We start from the raw sequence: 19,426 nt of genomic DNA on the forward strand, positions 1-19,426 counted from the left end.
TGAAGCGGACAGTGGTGGAGCGCCAACCATCCAGATGGTGCGGATGGAACTGGTTTTTACGGCGTGAGGTCCGGTGGTGGAACTGTGCGGCTGGTAAAAGGTGGAACAATTCCTCAGAGCACTCCCTATAGTAGATTCTGTACAGTATACAGAGAGACGCAACGTCTCTTCCGCACTGACAGTGGATCGAGCCTATCGGAAAGCCTACGGTCATCGACAATTCAAGCTGCTCGACGTTGGATGCGGTCAAGAGGAAGGAGTTGATACTTCGAATGGACTTGGCAACAAATCATCATCATTTAATCTCACTGGAAACGGGCGTCCTATGAGGTTAATAAAAAACATGTTTATTCCAGACTAAAATTTATTTCAATAATTTATCGGCAAATATATAAAACGGCGTCGTCAAATTACAAACTCTCGCCTATAGATGCTAATAATAATAGACTCTTTCCAAAAGAAAATAAACTCCATATTTCTGTGTAGATTTTAAATAATACTAACATAATATCCAAAACAATAATTTCTCACTTTCGTAGTACAAAACAAGCATTTGTAAACTGACGGTACTGTTTCTAAACGGCAGAAATAATAATACAGTGCATTGTGTACTTAAATAAAATTATGTTACAATATAATAATATATTATAATATATTTGGTGCGAAAAATTGTATGACTGTGAAAAAAATATTTTTATTCAACCATCATAATTAAAAATATCCAGGAATCTTTTCATTTACGCCTTCAATTTTTTCGTATTAAATTTCATGAAAAGTACTTCAGAAAATAAATAGGTACTTGCTTTTATTTATAAACCTGTTTCGTTATAAGTTATAACCAATATTATAAAATACCTTTTATTGCGTTCAATGTTAAGACAGTAAGAAGCAAGACATCCCTGTAGGTATTTAAATCTATGAACATGAGCACTTTCCCAAAAAATAATTTACTTGATTACGCATTCATTACACAACTTCTGATCATTCATTCAATTCGCTAATATATACTATTTTTATTCAAATTATTCAGAAACGTGGAATGAATTCAGCGGAAAACGGCCGCGCTCCAGATATTAATCCAATAATTGGCTCTTCGGCAGGTAGGACGCCATTTTCACTCTCGATTCTATATTTTTGCACGATACCCACTAACACTATGAAAATAAATGACTTCGCTAAGGAATCGCCGGGACAGCGTCTTCGACCTGTAAAATATAAACCGCAATAAATTCAATATAGATGATAAGATTACATAATATGATATCCCTTGCTTTTTAGTTGGTAATAGTTAAAAAACTGTTTGATTCTTTAGAACTTATCAAAAAATATATTTCAATAAAAAATTAGAAAAACTTGAAAATCTCTTTGGTGAAATGGGTAATAACCACTAATAACTGACTTCGTCTATAGAGCCGAGGAGCGACTTAGAATTTTACAAACAAAAATAAGGTAGAGAACATGTTTTTACAGTATTCGTAAGTTTTATGATATTTTAGGTAACTGCAAAAACCGAGGTTCCTGCAGCTACCACAAAAAAATCCTATCATCAATAATAATGGAACTCTCGTAACCAATTCTTAAACAATAATCAAAGTTAATACAAAATCTTACCCAAACCAAATCCATAAAAGTGTTCAGTATTGACCAATTTCCCACTAGAATCCAAAAACCTGTCTGGATTAAATTTATTAGGTTCGTCCCATAAATCAGGACTAAAATGAACGTCCCCAATTGACAATAATACTGTAGTATTCTTCGGTAATACGTAATCTTCAATAGTTGTTTCTTCGAGAACACGTCTCGGACCAGCTAAAGGCGCTATAGTATAGAACCTTTGGACTTCCAGTAAAAACGCCATTGTGTATAGTAATCTGTAAATTGTAATTTTATTTAAATCATTTTGAATCACATGAAAATTGTAATACTCTAGAATCCAGACACTAAACTTTCAGCTTTCACCATGATATTAAACAAAATTGCAGTTCCATTGTTCATTACGAACATAAGAACCTAATAACCAAAAACGGGCCTTTGAAATCTCTTCCGTTTCAAACACTTTTGACAACTGGAATCGTTAAAATAGCTTAAAACAGAATCCGACTTCAATGGATGAACACTATAAAAAGAGATTTTCGCTTCGGAATAAATTGCTACTCCATCGAAAAAGCTCCTTGCCGCTACATTCTTTCATAAAACACATTCAGCGGATTCTATTCAAGTAGTTTTTTGAAAAGGTCACTTTTCTAAACTGAGTACTTGATGAAAAAAGCAAGTTAAACATCGCATTAATTCAAAGAGCCATAGACTATTCAGTGGATTTTGGGTCTTAAATATAATAAAATACGAATACAAATAAAGGTTTTTACACGTAACAAGTATAATAAAATAAGTGCAGTCACTGTTTAAATACCTAGTCTGGTTAAATAATAAACGACATTACATTATTTCCATTGGCTTTAACATAAATAGATTTACCAATTTATTCTCACAATCATTTTAAATCAACCTAACCTATCTACTATTACTGATTATAATCCTACCTGTTTCAATAACTAAATGTCTCCTAATAACAAAGACATACATTCCTTTAGTATCTTCATAATGCACCTCTAAATATCTAACCTCCAAATTATCATCAATTTCAATTTAAGAGTTTCAATATATAAAATTACCTGTTACTATCATTCCAACAGGGCGTATCCTCCCCAATAACACTATGTATTTCGTCATACACTTTCTCTTGTATCTGTTTATGTCTGATAAGGCTGAGAATTGCGAATTCCAGCACATTGCTTGTAGTTTGCGCGCCCGCGATCAAAATGTCGAGACAAATGGCCTTTAATTGTTCCTCTGGAAGCAATTGTTTTAAATTGAGGCCAATAGTAGCAAATGTTGGCAAATGCTTCGGTTTCAGTTCGAATTGTTTGTGCATGGAGAGAGATAAAGTTGGGATAAGTTTTCTTTGAAACATTTGTTCGGGTTAAGTTGCCTTTGGGCTTATTTTTAGACTACAATGACGTATACATACTGAACCGAAAGGGAGGCATGTAAGAAAATAATTGGAATGAACTCATTCAATTGGGGTTTTTTTCTAATAACCATATCTAAGAATATATTCACACATCAATACAAAAATTAAGGGTGGGTAGTGATGAGTAGGACGAAATGTAGGAAGTCTTTGAAGTGAGAAACACAATCAAAAGCAAAATACGAGGTAAAATATCATGGAATATTACTTAAAAAAATTCTGTATACCTGATCTAAAAATAAGCTGTACCTCTTTTAACATAGACTTACCGTGAAAGCTCACGTTATTTTCCTTCATCTCTTCAAGAAAACTATAAATAAAATCGCTTCCCGGAACTAATCCGTTTTTGTGCTTGTTAACCGTTTCCTTTAAAATAATCAAAAATGACTAGTATTATTTTGTATCAAACATTAAAAACTAACAATACTACGCATTGATTAATTTACGACTTACATATAGCGTTTTTTTTAATCTATTAAAAAAATCAACAGCGCTAAGCTTATATTTTGGAAGTTTGATAAAAATAGAAGCAAGGCAGCCAATACCTTGTTGCCTCGGAAAAAAAGGTGTTTTCCTCATGTTAACTTGACCAAATATAGATTCATATACTACCTAACCTCACATTATTAGTGTAAAATATTTCATATATTTCTTGCATTTAAAATAATTTATTAAGTACTTACGTCAATAATATCAGATATTTGCTGGTTCAAGTTTTTGATGATCGTGTATCCACTTAGTTTGGGAAAAATGAATCTTAACCAAGGCCATTGGTTCAACCAGCCGCCCGCGATTGTAAATGCCTTAGATCTCTTACTGAATAAATCTATAACGTATTGCAATTGATCTTCTTTAATTCTTTCACCTGAAACGATAATGTGTATATAAAGCCGGCTCCTCACGTACCTCCCGCAGGGGCAATATTAGGGCACCTTGGCTCCTTAATTGTAATGTGTATAGGCAAGTAGGGGCAATTTAGAGAACATCTGAAATTGTTCCGCCCGCCGTGAAACCGAGATTGTTCCTATAGTGCCCCTGCGGCAGGTACATGAGTAGCCAGCTGGAGGAAATTAGGTAAGTATAATCTAGAGTTTTGGTTCTTTAAACAAATCTGATTGCTATAATCAAGTATTATGCACAACTACGGCTAATAAGGAAAGTTGCTTATTTCAAGAATATAATCATTAATTCTAAAATTGAATACCTGGGTTTTATAATCAAACAACAAAAAAACACAAAATGAACGCCAATTACCAGTCCACCCTCATTTTAGCTGATAAAAAAGAAATTTTCGACATTTCAAATTTAAAAATGCTTCAGCAAAATATATCTCATACACTAATAGGAGTTTACGTATTCTAAATAACTCTTCAACATAAAGAAACAGTTTGAATAGTGGTTTTAATGAACGCCTTCACTCTCTATTCATCTAGCTGTTATAATTATTTTAAAAACTTTCCTCGTGTATAATCCGACGTTGAGAACACCCACCACTTCGTTTACATTTAAACCAAAAACCATGGTCAATTAATTAAACTGCAGAATTTACTTACACGAGTCAAATTGGACAATGGTCAATTTACTGCATTTAGATTCTAGAGCTTTATAAACTATATTAAGATATCAAGATGGAAAAAAGTTAATCTGTCTATAATTAATTATAAAAAAGTAACTGTAATAAAGGTAGGTAATTATAAATTATATTAACATCGTAATCAGCTTCATTTATCATACTTTTTATTTATCGTATTAATTACATACGTCACGTTAATGTAATTTTTATACAATGATGATTATTTATTACAATACGAATTCCAAGGCTCACCTGCAGTGTATTTCCATAGAATATTCATAACAGACTGCGCAAGTATCACTTTCGGATTGATGGCTTTTGTTTTACTCTTCTCAATGTACTCCAAAATGTTATGCAATTCAGTCTGGATCTCTGTCTCCATTGCAGTTTTACCGAATCCGACATTTTTCAAATTCTTCACCGTAAACTGGCGATGCTCTCTCCACAAAGGGCCATCGACAAAGGTAATACCTGAGAGTAGATTTATTATATTAATAGGCTGTCCCGGCTGGGTTGATGGAATACAAACTATATGTCTTCGGAGTTAAGGTCGATAATGTTTTGCATCAAATGCTCTTTGACAAATCAGAGCTCGCAAAGTCGCAAGTGAGCGAAGAAATACGTGATTTATTTCGCAAAATAGAAATTTTAGACTGTTGAATTAAAACGAACCGGACCTTGGTTCTTTTTCCGTAATTGTACGAAATTGTGATAATGAGCACTTTGCTGGAACTAGTAGGTTTTAAATTGTGACTTTTATAGTGGGTAGGTAGTAGGTACTTAATAGAGGTATAAACAATTATAATGTAACTAGCTGTTGCCCGCAGCTTCGCCTGCGTGAAAAAGGTAAAGATTGATAAAAATTTTCATCCCCTATCTCCTTGGGGGTAGAATTGAACAAAATCCTTTCTTAGGGGACGCCTCCGTCCTAACATCTACCTGCATGCCAAATTTCAGCCCGATCCGTCCAGTGGTTTGGGCTGTGCGTTGATAGATCACTATATCAGTCACCTTTGAGTTTTATATATATAGATAGTAATATAAAGTTATAGTAATATTAATAAAAAGGGTAATATATAAATAAAAATGATATTTAAGTACCTAGACTTAAATAATATGCTACCATTTTTTTTACCGAGCGATTATGCGAAAGTACCTCATAACAGGAAATTATTAAAAAATCGTTTATTTATAAGAACTGATAAGAACACACTTTAGTATTACACATACTTTTATTACATTTTTCATTTTGTCAAAAACATCAATTTGAAAATTGTGTTTTAATTAAGAAAGATTAAAATTTTTAGAAAATGCTTACGATTAACTCCAAAACGACTTAGACGATTTCTGAACTTCTTTCACCACATAACAAATTCAATACAGTAATGTTATTTATAATTAAAAAGCAATAATGTAAAGATATACTGAATTCTCACCCAATCTTTTGCCCAAACATCTTTGCCGTATAAAAAAGCTATCTGGTCGGCCCTCATACTCCTTTTCAGTGAAAACTTTTCGTAAATTTTTCTCTCCAAACACGACAACAACAAGTTCTGAACCCAGCTTTAATCCGAGCACTTCGGTCGAATATTCTTTGGCCAAATGGGAAAATCCTTTCCACTGGGAGCCATATTGTAGCGCAACTTTTCGGGCGATCGCGCTCGATCCTACGAACGGATACCATTTAGGACCTGTAAGGAAAAAAAAATAGCATTAAAGAGCTTATAAATATTTGATTTGTTTTTAAAGAATAGAAAAAATCGATCTTGATTCGAACTACGGTAGTTACGAACGCGAAAAATCGAATCCTGCCTCATTACTATAATTTCAGTAATTATTTCTGGCAGTTAACTACTAAAATCAAAGAATATATTTTTGGCATTAAAAAGTAAGTTAAAAGTTGACGAGTCAATTACTTAGTTTAAATATCTAAAAGTAACTGTCGAATTGCGTGTCGATTTTTTCAGTAATATAATAAGTAGATATTTAAATACGAATCGGTAGTACATATTTTTAAAACAAGGACTATTCATAAGGAAAGAAAATTTAATGAATACAAAAAAGAAGCCATTAATGCAACATTAAACACCGATACGTGAATAAATTATATTTTCAATGACAGAGAGAAATATTTCCCAGGACATTCCTTTCAAAGGCAAGTAGCTATCAGAGAAATATGCAATATTCAATTTGTTTACAAATTCTTGCGCAAATAAATTATGCTTATTTTCCTCATTTTAAAAGTGTTTTAAATTCCTCTTTGAGCTCTTTGCAAATTCAAAATGAATTTCTTCTTTAACTTGATAACGGGAAATGTTCCTTTTCAATGTCAATTATTATTATTTAAGTAGTTTTCCGCCCGCGGCTTCGCCCGCGTTTTCAAAGAAAAACCCGCATAGTTCCCGTTCCCGTGGGATTTCCGGGATAAAACCTATCCTATGTGTTAATCCAAGTTACCCTCTATATGTGTACTAAAATTCATTGTAACCAGTTCAATAGTATTTGCGTGAAACGTAACAAACACACACACATCCTCACAAACTTGCGCATTTATCTAAAGTAGGATAGGATACAATCCAAGGTCAATATCAAATATCACACAGTTGTTGATAACATTGTACTAACGATGCGACTTGCGAGTGATCTCTCTTGAATGCTTTGATCTTGTTTACTCGAAGTAAAGTTTTGACTTGGGATAAATCAATTCAAAGCTAACATTTGATTCAATGTCCTTTGATTTAAAAATGGTCTAAGAGCCCGTGGGAGATCGTCTTTCACCGATCTGTACTGTAAAAAAAAAATAGCCAAGACCACTTTTAGATATGCAAGCAATTATAGGCATATTTGTTAATAAAAAAATATTTTATAAAAAATACGTCTCATCCGGTTATCAGATCGGTGAAGGACGATCTCCCACGGGCTCTCCTACAAAAATGTAAAGTTATGTTAACGTTAAGTGTGCCTTTAATAAATATATCTAAAACCTACATATCATTTATTAATCGGCCAGTGAGTCTTTACTTTTGAATATAGAGAAGAGACAAACAGATGCAATTAGAACCTATTTTTTTCGTTCACGCTAGAAACAAATGCACCAAAATATAGGAGATAAAGATCCATGACCCAGTTAATTAATGATTTCAATTAAACATTATCTCGAGTTCAACAACACTTTTAAATGAGAACAAGAAATACTTAAGTATGCTAAAATACCAATACAAAATTAATTAACGATAAAATGTATCAATAATGTTAAAGTCGATCATTGAGTACAAATTATTTATTTACATTTAAATGGAATTGTTCATTTTCATCATTCCCAAAAATGTATGTAAATATTATTGAGTATAAATATTACAAGAAACATATTTCTTAGTAATTATATATTATAATATGTATTGATAATGCGATCGTTGACCGGCTAACGTCTTTTATAGACGCCCCGACGATATTAAATTCTTCAGGAAAAATAGGCCATATATTAAAATAGGCAGAAAAAATTGTTATTGGGAAAAGGCACTTGGTATAGAAAAGCTTTTATACTATTATAATAATAAAGTTTGGTACCACTTTATTTACCCTATGCATTTACGTTTAACAATAATTGTAAATTGCCATATTTTATTAATCAGTAACTAGCTTTCCGCCCGCGGCTTCGCCCGCGCAGTCAAAGAACAACTCGCATAGTTCCCGTCCCCGTGGGATTGCCATGATAAAACCTATATCCTATGTCCCGGGGTAAAAAGTATCCTATGTCCTTTCTCGGGTATCAAAATATCTATATACAAATTGGTTCAGTAGTTAAGGCGTGATTGAGTAACAGACAGACAGACCGATAGTTACTTTCGCTTTTATAATATTAGTATGGATTAGGCATTGATTGCAAAATGCTTCTATAAAAGACTTCTAAAAAACACTTCGACGATTGTAGGTAATTCATAGAACATGAAAAGAGTTTCATCGTAAATCCGTTCGAATGAAAATATAACACAACCGAAGAGAGTTGAGGAACTCTATGTACGCCTCGGGGCACGATATAACAACTTCCTAACTTTAGTAATGTTACTTTCCGTATTGCCTGAAGGGGCAGCCAGCAAATCTACAGACACACTTTGTTAAGACCCATGAAATACAGAGCTGCGCCTTTTAATGCACAGTTTTGCAGCGGGAATTTCAAATGAAATTAATATTTCTATATAATACGGCAAAGATTTAGTTACAAAAATTAAGATAATAATATAATGATAATATTTAATGTACAGGTTGTCCCACTATTGGTAACTATTTATTACGTACTCAGCGTATGCAAAACTACAAGTCCTTTCGCGCTTAGTATACCAATACTGGGACACCCTGTATTAGGGTATTTACTACGAAGAATACATATTATTATTATAGTTTGTTACTGTAAATTTTTACTTTTATAATTTGGATTATGTTTTAACCCTAGATCACTACCCTTCGTCGATTCGACGACGCGTCACCAAAAAAATCACTATAACTTTTACGCGCGCGACCGTATGGTTTTCTGACTTCAGCTAATCTCAGCCAACCCGTTGCGCTTGCGATGGACGGTAGTGCTTTGTACGTGGAAGGTCCACACGCGCTGTTCCAGCAACCATGGCTCGTCACATCGACGAAGGTTAGTATTAACGTAACTTTTCGTACTATTTAGTTAAGTTAAAATTACGTTATTTTATCTTTTATAATGGTGCCTATTATTTTATTTTTTAGATACGATTCATACGTTATTTTTAGAAGTTGAAAGCGATGAGGAAAATTCATCTGCGAGAGAGCCTGAAGACCACATTGAGGCTGAAGAGGCATGAAACGGAGGGTGATGATGAAGTTTCTACTGTCAATAAAGAGCAATTTCCAGATCAAGATTATGAGGCAAGTAGTAATACATCTCCCCACGTTCTATTGAAGATGAGACACCTAGCACTACAGCTGACCCTAGCGATTTGATTATAAGACCATCGCGTACCATTCTTCGTGGGAAAGACAAACACATATTATGGTCATCACAACAGTCAAGGTCACAAAGCAGAAGACCTTCAAAGAACATAGATATATAGTACGTGGGCCTGTACGCTTTTTTCAAGATATTTTAGATCCTCAATGTTTTTCAAGTATAATTACTGGTGACATTACTGATACTCTGCGGAACTCAATCACATAAATTTTAAACATGCCAGGAAGAAACAATGTGAAAGTTATAAATGAGACTGAGCAAAGTAATGCTGCTAATGTACCTCCATAACAAAATAAAATAAACATATATGCTATATGTCCCTCCGTATAGCAAAGGTAGACCAAAAATAGGTGCACTAGGTGCAAAAAATCGTTGTGTGGGGAACACAAACTTGATGTGTGTCACAAATGTTTTAGATCCTAAGCTATTATCAAAATTATATTTTTAATTAATTTTCCAGACATTATTTTTGTAATTAATAGTTTATTTCGAGCAAGTTAGAGGTATATATTATATGTACGGAATTTTTCAAAAAAATTAAGAATGTTCATAAAGCGTGTAAACTGTGATCTCATTTTGATGACTATTTGAATTAAAACTATGTTAAAATAAATATTTTAATATTTTTATATGTAGATTAATACATTATGCTTAAAATAAAACATAACTACAAATATATTTTTTTAATTAAACCCTTAAATCCCCTCCAATAAACAGCGTAGTCGAAACGACGAAGGTTAGTATTAAACGTCGAAAAATAAGGTTAGTGTTCTAGGGTTAAATAAACAGTATGTATGCTTATTTTGTTATACATTGTTAAAAAAGCAAAAGGACCGATTTTTATCTGAATTCTATCGCTATCAAAAATATCAATATTTATTCATAATAAAAGGGAATTTACTATTTTAATAATGTTATAGGCGTAAGTTGAAAGCCCAAATAGATAATATGTATAATGTATATAATATATGATAGCCATGAATTATATGAATCAAACATATTACGTATACACTGCCTAATTGTAAACCTATTCATATAAAGTTGAGACCTTCACTGCATTTTGCGACGAGAATTCTAACATAAACCCGCTAAATTAGTTTATCAAATTCATGACTGACAACAAACTTATTCCGCACAATGAATAATGTTTCTACAGAAACACGAGTCTTTTACATAAAATGTGTTTTATACAATTTAAAATACACTGAATAAAAAAAGAAGAATCAAGCTGCGCTAGAATTTATCCCGGGTAATCTACAAAGGCGAGTCTACAAAACTACTCAGGGTATTCAGTGAATTTGAACACATCTAATCTTTACTAATTGCCACAGTTTAACAGGTTTTTTTACTTATAAAATACGCCAGAAATTCTCTGAATTTTAACATAATAATATTGTTTTAAGTGTTCCAAAATAATATTAATACATTATTATGCATTTCCTAAAAGTTATTAGGTACTCACAGAAAAGCAAAAACGTGAGGACTTCATTTTCTCAAATAATTTTTGATCGTATTATGGTATCTGATTAGATTTTTTAGACAATTTTACAGTAATAACAATACTTAGCATTCACCAGTAAATATTTTATTTGAAATAATAATTTCGTGCTTTAGTAACTAAAAAGTGGTTTTCCCTTGTAAAACGTTAATTATTATTAAGGTAGATTTAAATTTACACACATGTCTTCTCATTAGCATCTGTGATTAACTGATTAGCATTGTTGTGCCACAGATAATACAAAATACTATACTAGTAATTGTACTATTCGAACAATATCGATTTCTCTTTGATTAACATGTAGCCAGGAACAAACCGATTGTAAATGAATACCGGGTAACATCCAAGGTAAATCAAACGTTGCAGAGGCTTTGACATGCAGTTGGGATGCGGTTGAAACGGTGACGTCTGTCAGCCGTCTCCACTTGCTAGTCAGTCAAAAGCTAATCCTAAAAGCATATACAGACGCTCCGATTTGGTTGGTGCCAACCATATTGGAACCGACATAGCAACCATTCCAACATTGCTACAGATTGTCCGACGGTTGGCCTTCCAGCTGTCAGTTGACTTTTCTGTTACTATATTACTTGCTCTGTGTTTGCTATGAAGTAGTGAACGGACGTCTTGCCTCATGCCACCGGTATTATCAAAAAATGTTAAAATAGCGTTATAGGATGTACGCATATTGTACAACTTATTTTTCTTTATGTTTTTAAAGTAGCCGCACTGTCAATTTTTTAAGCTATTGTATAGCTTCTATCGCGTGCCTTGAGCGCGGGGACCGAATCGAGAAATTCCGTAACGATAAAACCTCACGCTCCCCACTCCGACGGGCGGAGGTGTGGCTTGAAGGCATAGCATGCAATAGCTTTACCGCGGCAGTCGCCGAGTGCCACACGTCGTTTTTTTAAAACTTCTAGCATAATCAAATACGCTTGATTTCTGGCATCTCTATTAAGCGTAATCTTTGTCACATAAGTTCTACAAACAGGGAAACTCTTTATAAAGTTCAAGTTACTTTATTATTATGTCACGTTCGGTAACCGTAACTCCCTCGGCGTTCATGTTGACGTCCTACACCGGCGGCGTTGCGAATGCGAATGAGCCAATTACCTATATATATTACTCTATGGAATGAGCCGATTTGGTCGGAACAAAGCTTCCAAACGTTCTAATTTGGTTGGATCCGATAGGAAGTTGGTTTGGTCGGGATCGCCGGCGCATCCGACCACGTCAAACCAATATTAATAATAATTATGTCGGACCGACCGCTCTCTTCACTTTCCGATTTGGTCGTGGTCGGATGGTTGGCACCAACCAAATCGGAGCGTCTGTATATGCTTTTAGTCGAATAGGTCGAAGGAGTGTATGGAGTACGTATATATTCTCTGGCTGGAATATTGCGCATTTCGCAAACTCGTAGAATTATGATACTTGGAAAACTTTCCTTCTTACTTAGAGGTAGGTATAAAAACAGTTTACATATTATATTAAAAAATCCAGAATGAAATGTTTTATACGTTGACAGCAAAGATCTATTTTATAATTTACTACTAGATTTTAAAAAAGGGGCAAAAAAACTAAATAACATAAAACCTAATAGAAAAACGCAGAGATAAAGGCACATCATGGTCACAATTACAAATTCTGCAAATTGATAATAATATAATTATGGAGTGGGCACAATGGACTTAGCTCGATTTATTATTGCCGATTTAATAATACAGTTTTTTGTATTATAAATAATAAATATTGTACAATATAAAATTTTTAGGAGGATAAAATAAATACGTTGCCTGTAACTACATGTACTTATATAAAACAAAGTCGCTTTCTCTGTCCCTATTTCCCTATGTCCCTTTGTATGCTTAAATCTTTAAAACTACGCAACGGATTTTGATGCGGTTTTTTTAAATAGATATAGTGATTAAAGAGGAAGGTTTTAGTATATAATTTATTAGGTTTTAGACAAAGCGGGCGAAGCCGCGGGCGGTAAGCTAGTTTCTTATAAAAACGTGTTGCTAATTTATGCCAATCGGGCATAGCAATCGGGTCATTTTACTTTTAATTCTTGATGATATATTACTTCCTCTTCATTTTTAAAAACTTTTAACTTAGAAATATTTTTATAATAAGATTTATTTCAAATGATCAATATAATTAATGTTGTAGAAGTCAAGATCAAAAACTAATTAGACTCGTTATGTTTATTACAAACTAGGCCAAGCATATCAAGCTTTTTAAATTGAAACATTTCAATTTAAAAAGCGTGAACATAGCATAGGTAAATAACATAGCATAAAAAATATATTAAACATAGGTAAATAAATGAATAGTTTCCTAGATTCGATTGGAAAACAATTATTTAATTTATAATATATATTATAATATTAATAATTATTTATTAATATTAAAGAAATTTTTAAGTTATAACCGATCTTTAAATTATTATTTGTAGGTGCTTCAATACAATAAAAATAATCCCTCGTAAAGTAAATCTCACATCTTAATTAGGAATTACTTAATTACATAAAAGCAAAAAATAAATAAATGCATAATAATATCTAATCAATCAACATAATCATCTATATAATTATATTATTTTATTCTATTTTATACAAGTTTTTATACAACAGGTCTTTTTGTAATTAGCGAACATAGTTGAAAATTCTTTTCTACAATAAATGGCAAAGTAAAAGTAAGTACCTATGTGGCAAGAGTATAATATATAAAAATCTTAATATTATAGGAGTAACCGCTGGTTATGAAGGTATAGGTATACAGTATTTTTTTATTAAATTTACATATTCTATATTAATTAATTAATTACATTACAAGAAAAAACTATTTAAAACAATATGAAACACTAATGGTCCGCCCGGCTTCGCCCGTGGTACATATTTCGCAATAAAAGGTAGCCTATGTCCTTTCTCGGGTATCAAAATATCTCCATACCACATGCAAATTAGTTTATTATTACATGTTCAGTAGTTTAGGCGTAGAGTGAGTAACAGACAGACAGACAGTTACTTTCGCATTTATAATACCTATTAGTATGGATTAATTAAAGTAGACGATTATCTGTGTCGATCGAACGCGGCCTTACATAATATATTATTGTAATTGTAAGTCATTTATGGAACATTTACATGCAAGTATCGCTTTTTTATCAATCAAATTAAAATTAATACCAATGTAATTGTCCAATTCTTGATATATTTAATGGTTTTTAGATAACAATATCAATAAAATTTCCTTAATTTTCAGGTCGTGTATTTTATAGAAGCTTTTCAAGTTTTCAAGTAATGGCTCTCAGCAATTATTTTTTATTATATTAAACAATGATATTAAATATTAATCATTACCCCAGAAAAAAATTTATATGCAATAAAAGCGCATAATATTAAAAAAAAAAATACAATATTCGACACGAAATTATTTATTTTTAATAATAATTAATTGCTTTATTAATCACATTTTTAAAGGGTTATTTTGTGCATAGATGATGCACAAAATAGTTGATATAGTTTTTTATCTCATATAATAATTATTATAAAGCCTAAAATATATATAAACATAACTCTAAAAACATAGTTCAATTAAGTTTTAAAATCGCGCTTCTTTGCAAGCTTCCTCTGCTAATGAGTAATGACATACAGAAGCTTTAATTAATTTATAACTATAAAAAACCTGTTTTACGTAAATTTTAAGAATTTGTTATTTTAACGGGATTATCAAAGATCATCAGACTCGAACCTCAAATTAAGTGCATTATAACTTGAGGAAATTAAAATTAGTTATTATCTTCTTTTTGCTTACGTAAGCAATGTACGTACATGACTCAAGTAAATTACCAAAAGAACCAGTACCTACACTTAATAATGACTTTTTTTTTTTTGAAGTGAAAACTTCTTTAGCGGCGTTGAGCACTTTTTCTGTAATGGGTATAAAATCTTAAACTCGCGTCAGAACACGTGACCATCGAAAAAGCGTAAAGACGGATGGAGAGAACTCAACGTTAATAATCAAGTTTTCACTTCTGCCCGCACTCCCGGAGTGCAACCCGTCTTTTTTTTATTGGTAATAGGGAAGCGCTTGACCACAATCTCGACTTCATTATTTAAGTAATTATTACTTTCCTTATTAACTTTTTTGAACACTCTTTTATTACCTTCACCTGTATGTTTGAATGCACCCGACTCCTTTAGACTCGATTTTGACCCACTTTAAACCGACAAATTGATGGGTCAAAATTGAATCATAATGGTGATTAAGGTGCAATGCTATATTTGGAATTTTTGCATTATATTTTGTCACCGATCCGACAATAGCGTTATCGTATGTCCTATTGTCATATTTCCAATATTGTCCAGGTTTGCAGTTTTAAAAAACTATTCATAATAACAATAATAATTATATTATAATAAATCTGTAGAAGGGTCAATTCTGTACATTGAAAATATTGAAAAAATAAACAGCAGGGGGTGTTACTGGATTGATACCAAACCCAAATATGTGATTAAAAAATGTTTTGTCTGTCTGTCTGTCTGTCTGTAAGTGAAAACATCACTTGAAAACTAACGGTTCGATTTCGATGAAACTTGGTATAATTATAACTTATTATCCTGGGCATAAAATAGGATACTTCTTAACCTGGAAAAATACGTAGAAAAAAAATTAATAATAATAGATGTAGTTCTGTAGAACCGACCATCCACGCGAACACCGACATCCGCGCGGACGGAGTCGCGGGCGGAAGCTAGTATTGAATAAAATTGTATACCTACACAGTTCGGATCACTCGGATCGAATAACAACTACAATCCAAAATATTCGCCATTGTTCTAACATATTTTATAGATAACCACAAAAAATATTCATGAGAACTAAAGATTATGCTTGAAAATTACTTTTTTGTTAATCCCATAAATATAATAATAAATCGCCAATTAATCAATTAATAAAACAAAATCTCGCGGCGCTATATTTAGATTAACCTTGATAATTAAGTTACAAAACATTGTTTAATTTAATTTTTACAGATAATTGTTTGGGTAATTCTCAGACTACAATATTCGTCAATTGAGAAAAGAATATCGGAAAGATATTTTTTTTACATTTCTATTAAAGTTTTAAATATGTTTAAAATAAATATAGTGTATAATATTATAAAACCATACTAGAAAATAATACATATTATACATACATTATTACACATAGTATAAATAATAAGTACATATTACGAATAACTTCTGCATTTACTAGATTTTTTTTCCTTTCTTCTATAATGTTGGACTAATAGTAGTCCATACATCCTATAGAAATCTAAATAACAAAACACTAGAGAAGTCGTAGCATGACATTGTCGCCATTCAGGTGACTTCCAAGCCACCAGGGCGTTATTTTCTGTTCAGTTGCTCTCGAGACGTATGTGTGTAAATATGGTGTGTTTCAGCATTTCCCATTGCGAAAATTCTTCCATAATTTGTAATTATACTAATGAAGGAATAACATTCCATCGGTAAGTATTTTTTTTTTTTTTAGAAATTAAGCCGTTTTCCTTAAAATTATAAAATATTTACAAGTATGTATAACGAATATCACCATAGAAAATTAAATATTTATGAATGTCACAGTCGACCGTTCTTATTATCACGTTTAACACAATTACATAATATCAACCTTATTTCTATGTGTTTAGGTTCAAAGTTATATCTATTGAAAACGTCCTCTGTTGTATAGATTTATTTCTCTTGACTCTATCTATTAAAAAAACCGCATCAAAATTCGTTGCGTAGTTTTAAAGATTTAAGCATATATAGGGACAGAGAAAGCGACTTTGTTTTATACTATGTAGTGATGACATTATAGCAGTTCTAGTGTCTTGTTATTTGGATTTCTATGAGTCCAATACACATATTTTAATAAAAAATTCAATGAGATATTTCGCAAATTATTTTTTAATCATTTGCAAACACCGGCTTTGCGCAATATTTCAACATGCACACATTAACAAAAAATTATAGGTTACCAGGCAACTTATTACATACATTGTTATGATAGTTTATCACCAGAATATGCATCTTGAAATGCATCTTCCAAAAAAGTATCCGACCAATTAAACTTTCAATCGTCTATAACTACTCAATGCTTATTAAGTCATTGAATTTCTAGGTCACGTTCATTAAAAGTGCAAGTGCGATTCAAAATCACAACACCACTAAATAACTTGCCCATTAGGCAATCCAATTATCTAATGACCGATACTTCGAAAGGATATTTGAGAGCAATCAGCGGATACCGCCGATAACGCTGTCCTTTGCTTAAATCTTATCACCGAATAATGTGAAATAATTAGTCAAGCACATCGTTCGCCCTGCCAACTAGGAACACTATTATTATATCTAAATATGTTGACAACGGCTCTATAATAAGAACGCATCAGTCGTCAGGCGGTGAGATTTGGCAGCGGCCGCCGCGGGTGTAAAATGTCGGAATTACCTGGTGGATATTTTCTCGGTTTGCTGACGGTGTTGATGATGTACCCCAGGATGGTGACGAGGAGCACGGCAAGCAGTGTCGCGATCATTGTGTACAATGATGAGTATGACGCGCCAGTACCTCGGCGCTCGATGCGCGACTGTTCTTGGTATATTCAAAACACATTCTTTTATGGGGCTATCGGTTACGTAAAACCAATGACATCCATCATAGTGTCATTGATGCTTTATTGCCAAGGTTCCGTAGTAATTGTTGTACACTTATTAATTTGCCCTGATTTTTATGCGCCTATTTAATGGCATGTGCATTGTAATCATGAATTTTCTGTGAAATGCAATGCAATATGACTAGTCGATAGATAAGCAGCAGCGAATTATAAATATATAATTGTAATTAACCATTATTATACTCTTATTCTAACTTTTAAAATTACTTTAATATAAATATGCAATTGGTATAATCCATATTCAACATTTTTTTACTCACGTGCAGGCTTTCATAATATTAAATAATTATTATTAATAATTCACCAATAAGCTATATAGTTAGATTGTGAGTAGTTACAATATTATAATTTACGACAATCTCTAAGTACATAAAATAATAAATACTAAATATTTAATCACAACGGTTTCCTCACATTTCAACCAAACCTTACGATCCGTCACAAGTTGTTTTGGCAAATAAATTGTATCCACGGACTTATTATTTATTCGTGATTAGTCATGTTATAAACCAAAACCAGATCATCCGGTAATTTTACTTAAAAAAATGAAGTTGGCCTATAAACCTTTAACCTTCATCGAATTATTAATAATTTTAATATTGTCACTTAACTGCGCCAAATTCCAACAACATAATAATTAATAATATAAAGAAAATGTTGTGAAATGTTAAAAATTTTGTTAAGCCTACCAAAATGCCAATCACGTAAGAGTATCATAAAAATGTATAATCGCCTAACAATTGAACATTAACATTCTAACTCAAGACTTTTATTTCATCTACTTGATCTTATACGTATCGTTATGAAACTGAAACATTTCTACTATCTACATCTTGATCTACATTCAATAAAATATATTATGACATAATACGTCATCGCGATACGTAGGAAGGTAGGAGTAGGTAGGTAGGTAGGTACTCCAAAATACGCTGAAAAAGCGACCCACTAGAAATTAATTATTATTAACAGGATATAATAACGAGTTTTAATACTTGCATATAAAGCCACTGAAAAGTTATTCTTATTAGTAACAAGCGGTCCGCCCCGGCTTCGCCGGTGGTACATTTTTACGTTTTCTCTCCATAAGAACCATCCTCGTACTTCAAGAAATGTAATAAAAAAAGAATTAACGAAATCGGTTCACTTGTTCTCGACTTATGCGCTTACCAACACATTTTGCGATTCATTTTTATATTATAGACTAGTGGTCCGCCCCGGCTTCGCCCGTGGTACCTACATGTTTAAACTATCCTATCTCTCAAGTTGGATCGAACTGCACATGGTGTGCGAATTTTATTATAATCGGTTAAGTGGTTTAGGAGTCCATTGAGGACAAACATTGTGACACGAGATTTATATATATTAAGATTATTAAAAAATATCGAAAGACAATCCGCAAAGCGATGCTGCAATACCTTCATCAATAAAAGTTTAATATTTCAGTTCTTTATAACTCAACGATAAAACTATTTAATGTTTTGAGTTGAAAAACATTCCCGATCAAGAAAATAACAATAACATTATTAACGTACCTATATATTATATGGTACACTAGCTGTGCACCGCGGTTATTACTCGCGTTGATCCGCTTCTTTTGGTCTTAGCGTGATCACAGATTAGATAAG

General features: G+C 32.4%; 1 protein-coding gene across 1 annotated transcript; it reads right to left on the reverse strand.

The window, feature by feature from the left end:
* Nucleotides 1-346: 346 nt before the first annotated feature.
* On the reverse strand, nt 347-17,729 carry LOC123705265 (probable cytochrome P450 305a1). The gene is made up of 8 exons (XM_045653974.1): nt 17,576-17,729; nt 6,038-6,292; nt 4,854-5,072; nt 3,712-3,893; nt 3,298-3,394; nt 2,673-2,850; nt 1,612-1,871; nt 347-1,205 (listed from the first exon to the last, which is right to left on the reverse strand). Exons 1-8 carry the CDS (start codon nt 17,661-17,663, stop codon nt 1,027-1,029), a joined length of 1,458 nt encoding a protein of 485 aa, XP_045509930.1. The 5' UTR covers nt 17,664-17,729; the 3' UTR covers nt 347-1,026.
* Between the last annotated feature and the right edge of the window lie 1,697 nt (nt 17,730-19,426).

The sequence above is a fragment of the Colias croceus genome, chromosome Z (assembly GCF_905220415.1).
Source record: "Colias croceus chromosome Z, ilColCroc2.1".
In the NCBI taxonomy this organism is placed as follows: domain Eukaryota; kingdom Metazoa; phylum Arthropoda; class Insecta; order Lepidoptera; family Pieridae; genus Colias; species Colias croceus.

Coding starts and splice junctions, on each gene's coding strand:
- LOC123705265 (XM_045653974.1), bottom strand. CDS start 17,663: ATGATCGCGACACTGCTTGCCGTGCTCCTCGTCACCATCCTGGGGTAC. Junction 5,073..6,037: donor ATGTTTGGGCAAAAGATTGG/GTGAGAATTCAG, acceptor ATCTACTCTCAG/GTATTACCTTTGTCGATGGC. Junction 3,894..4,853: donor TCTATGGAAATACACTGCAG/GTGAGCCTTGGA, acceptor TTATCGTTTCAG/GTGAAAGAATTAAAGAAGAT.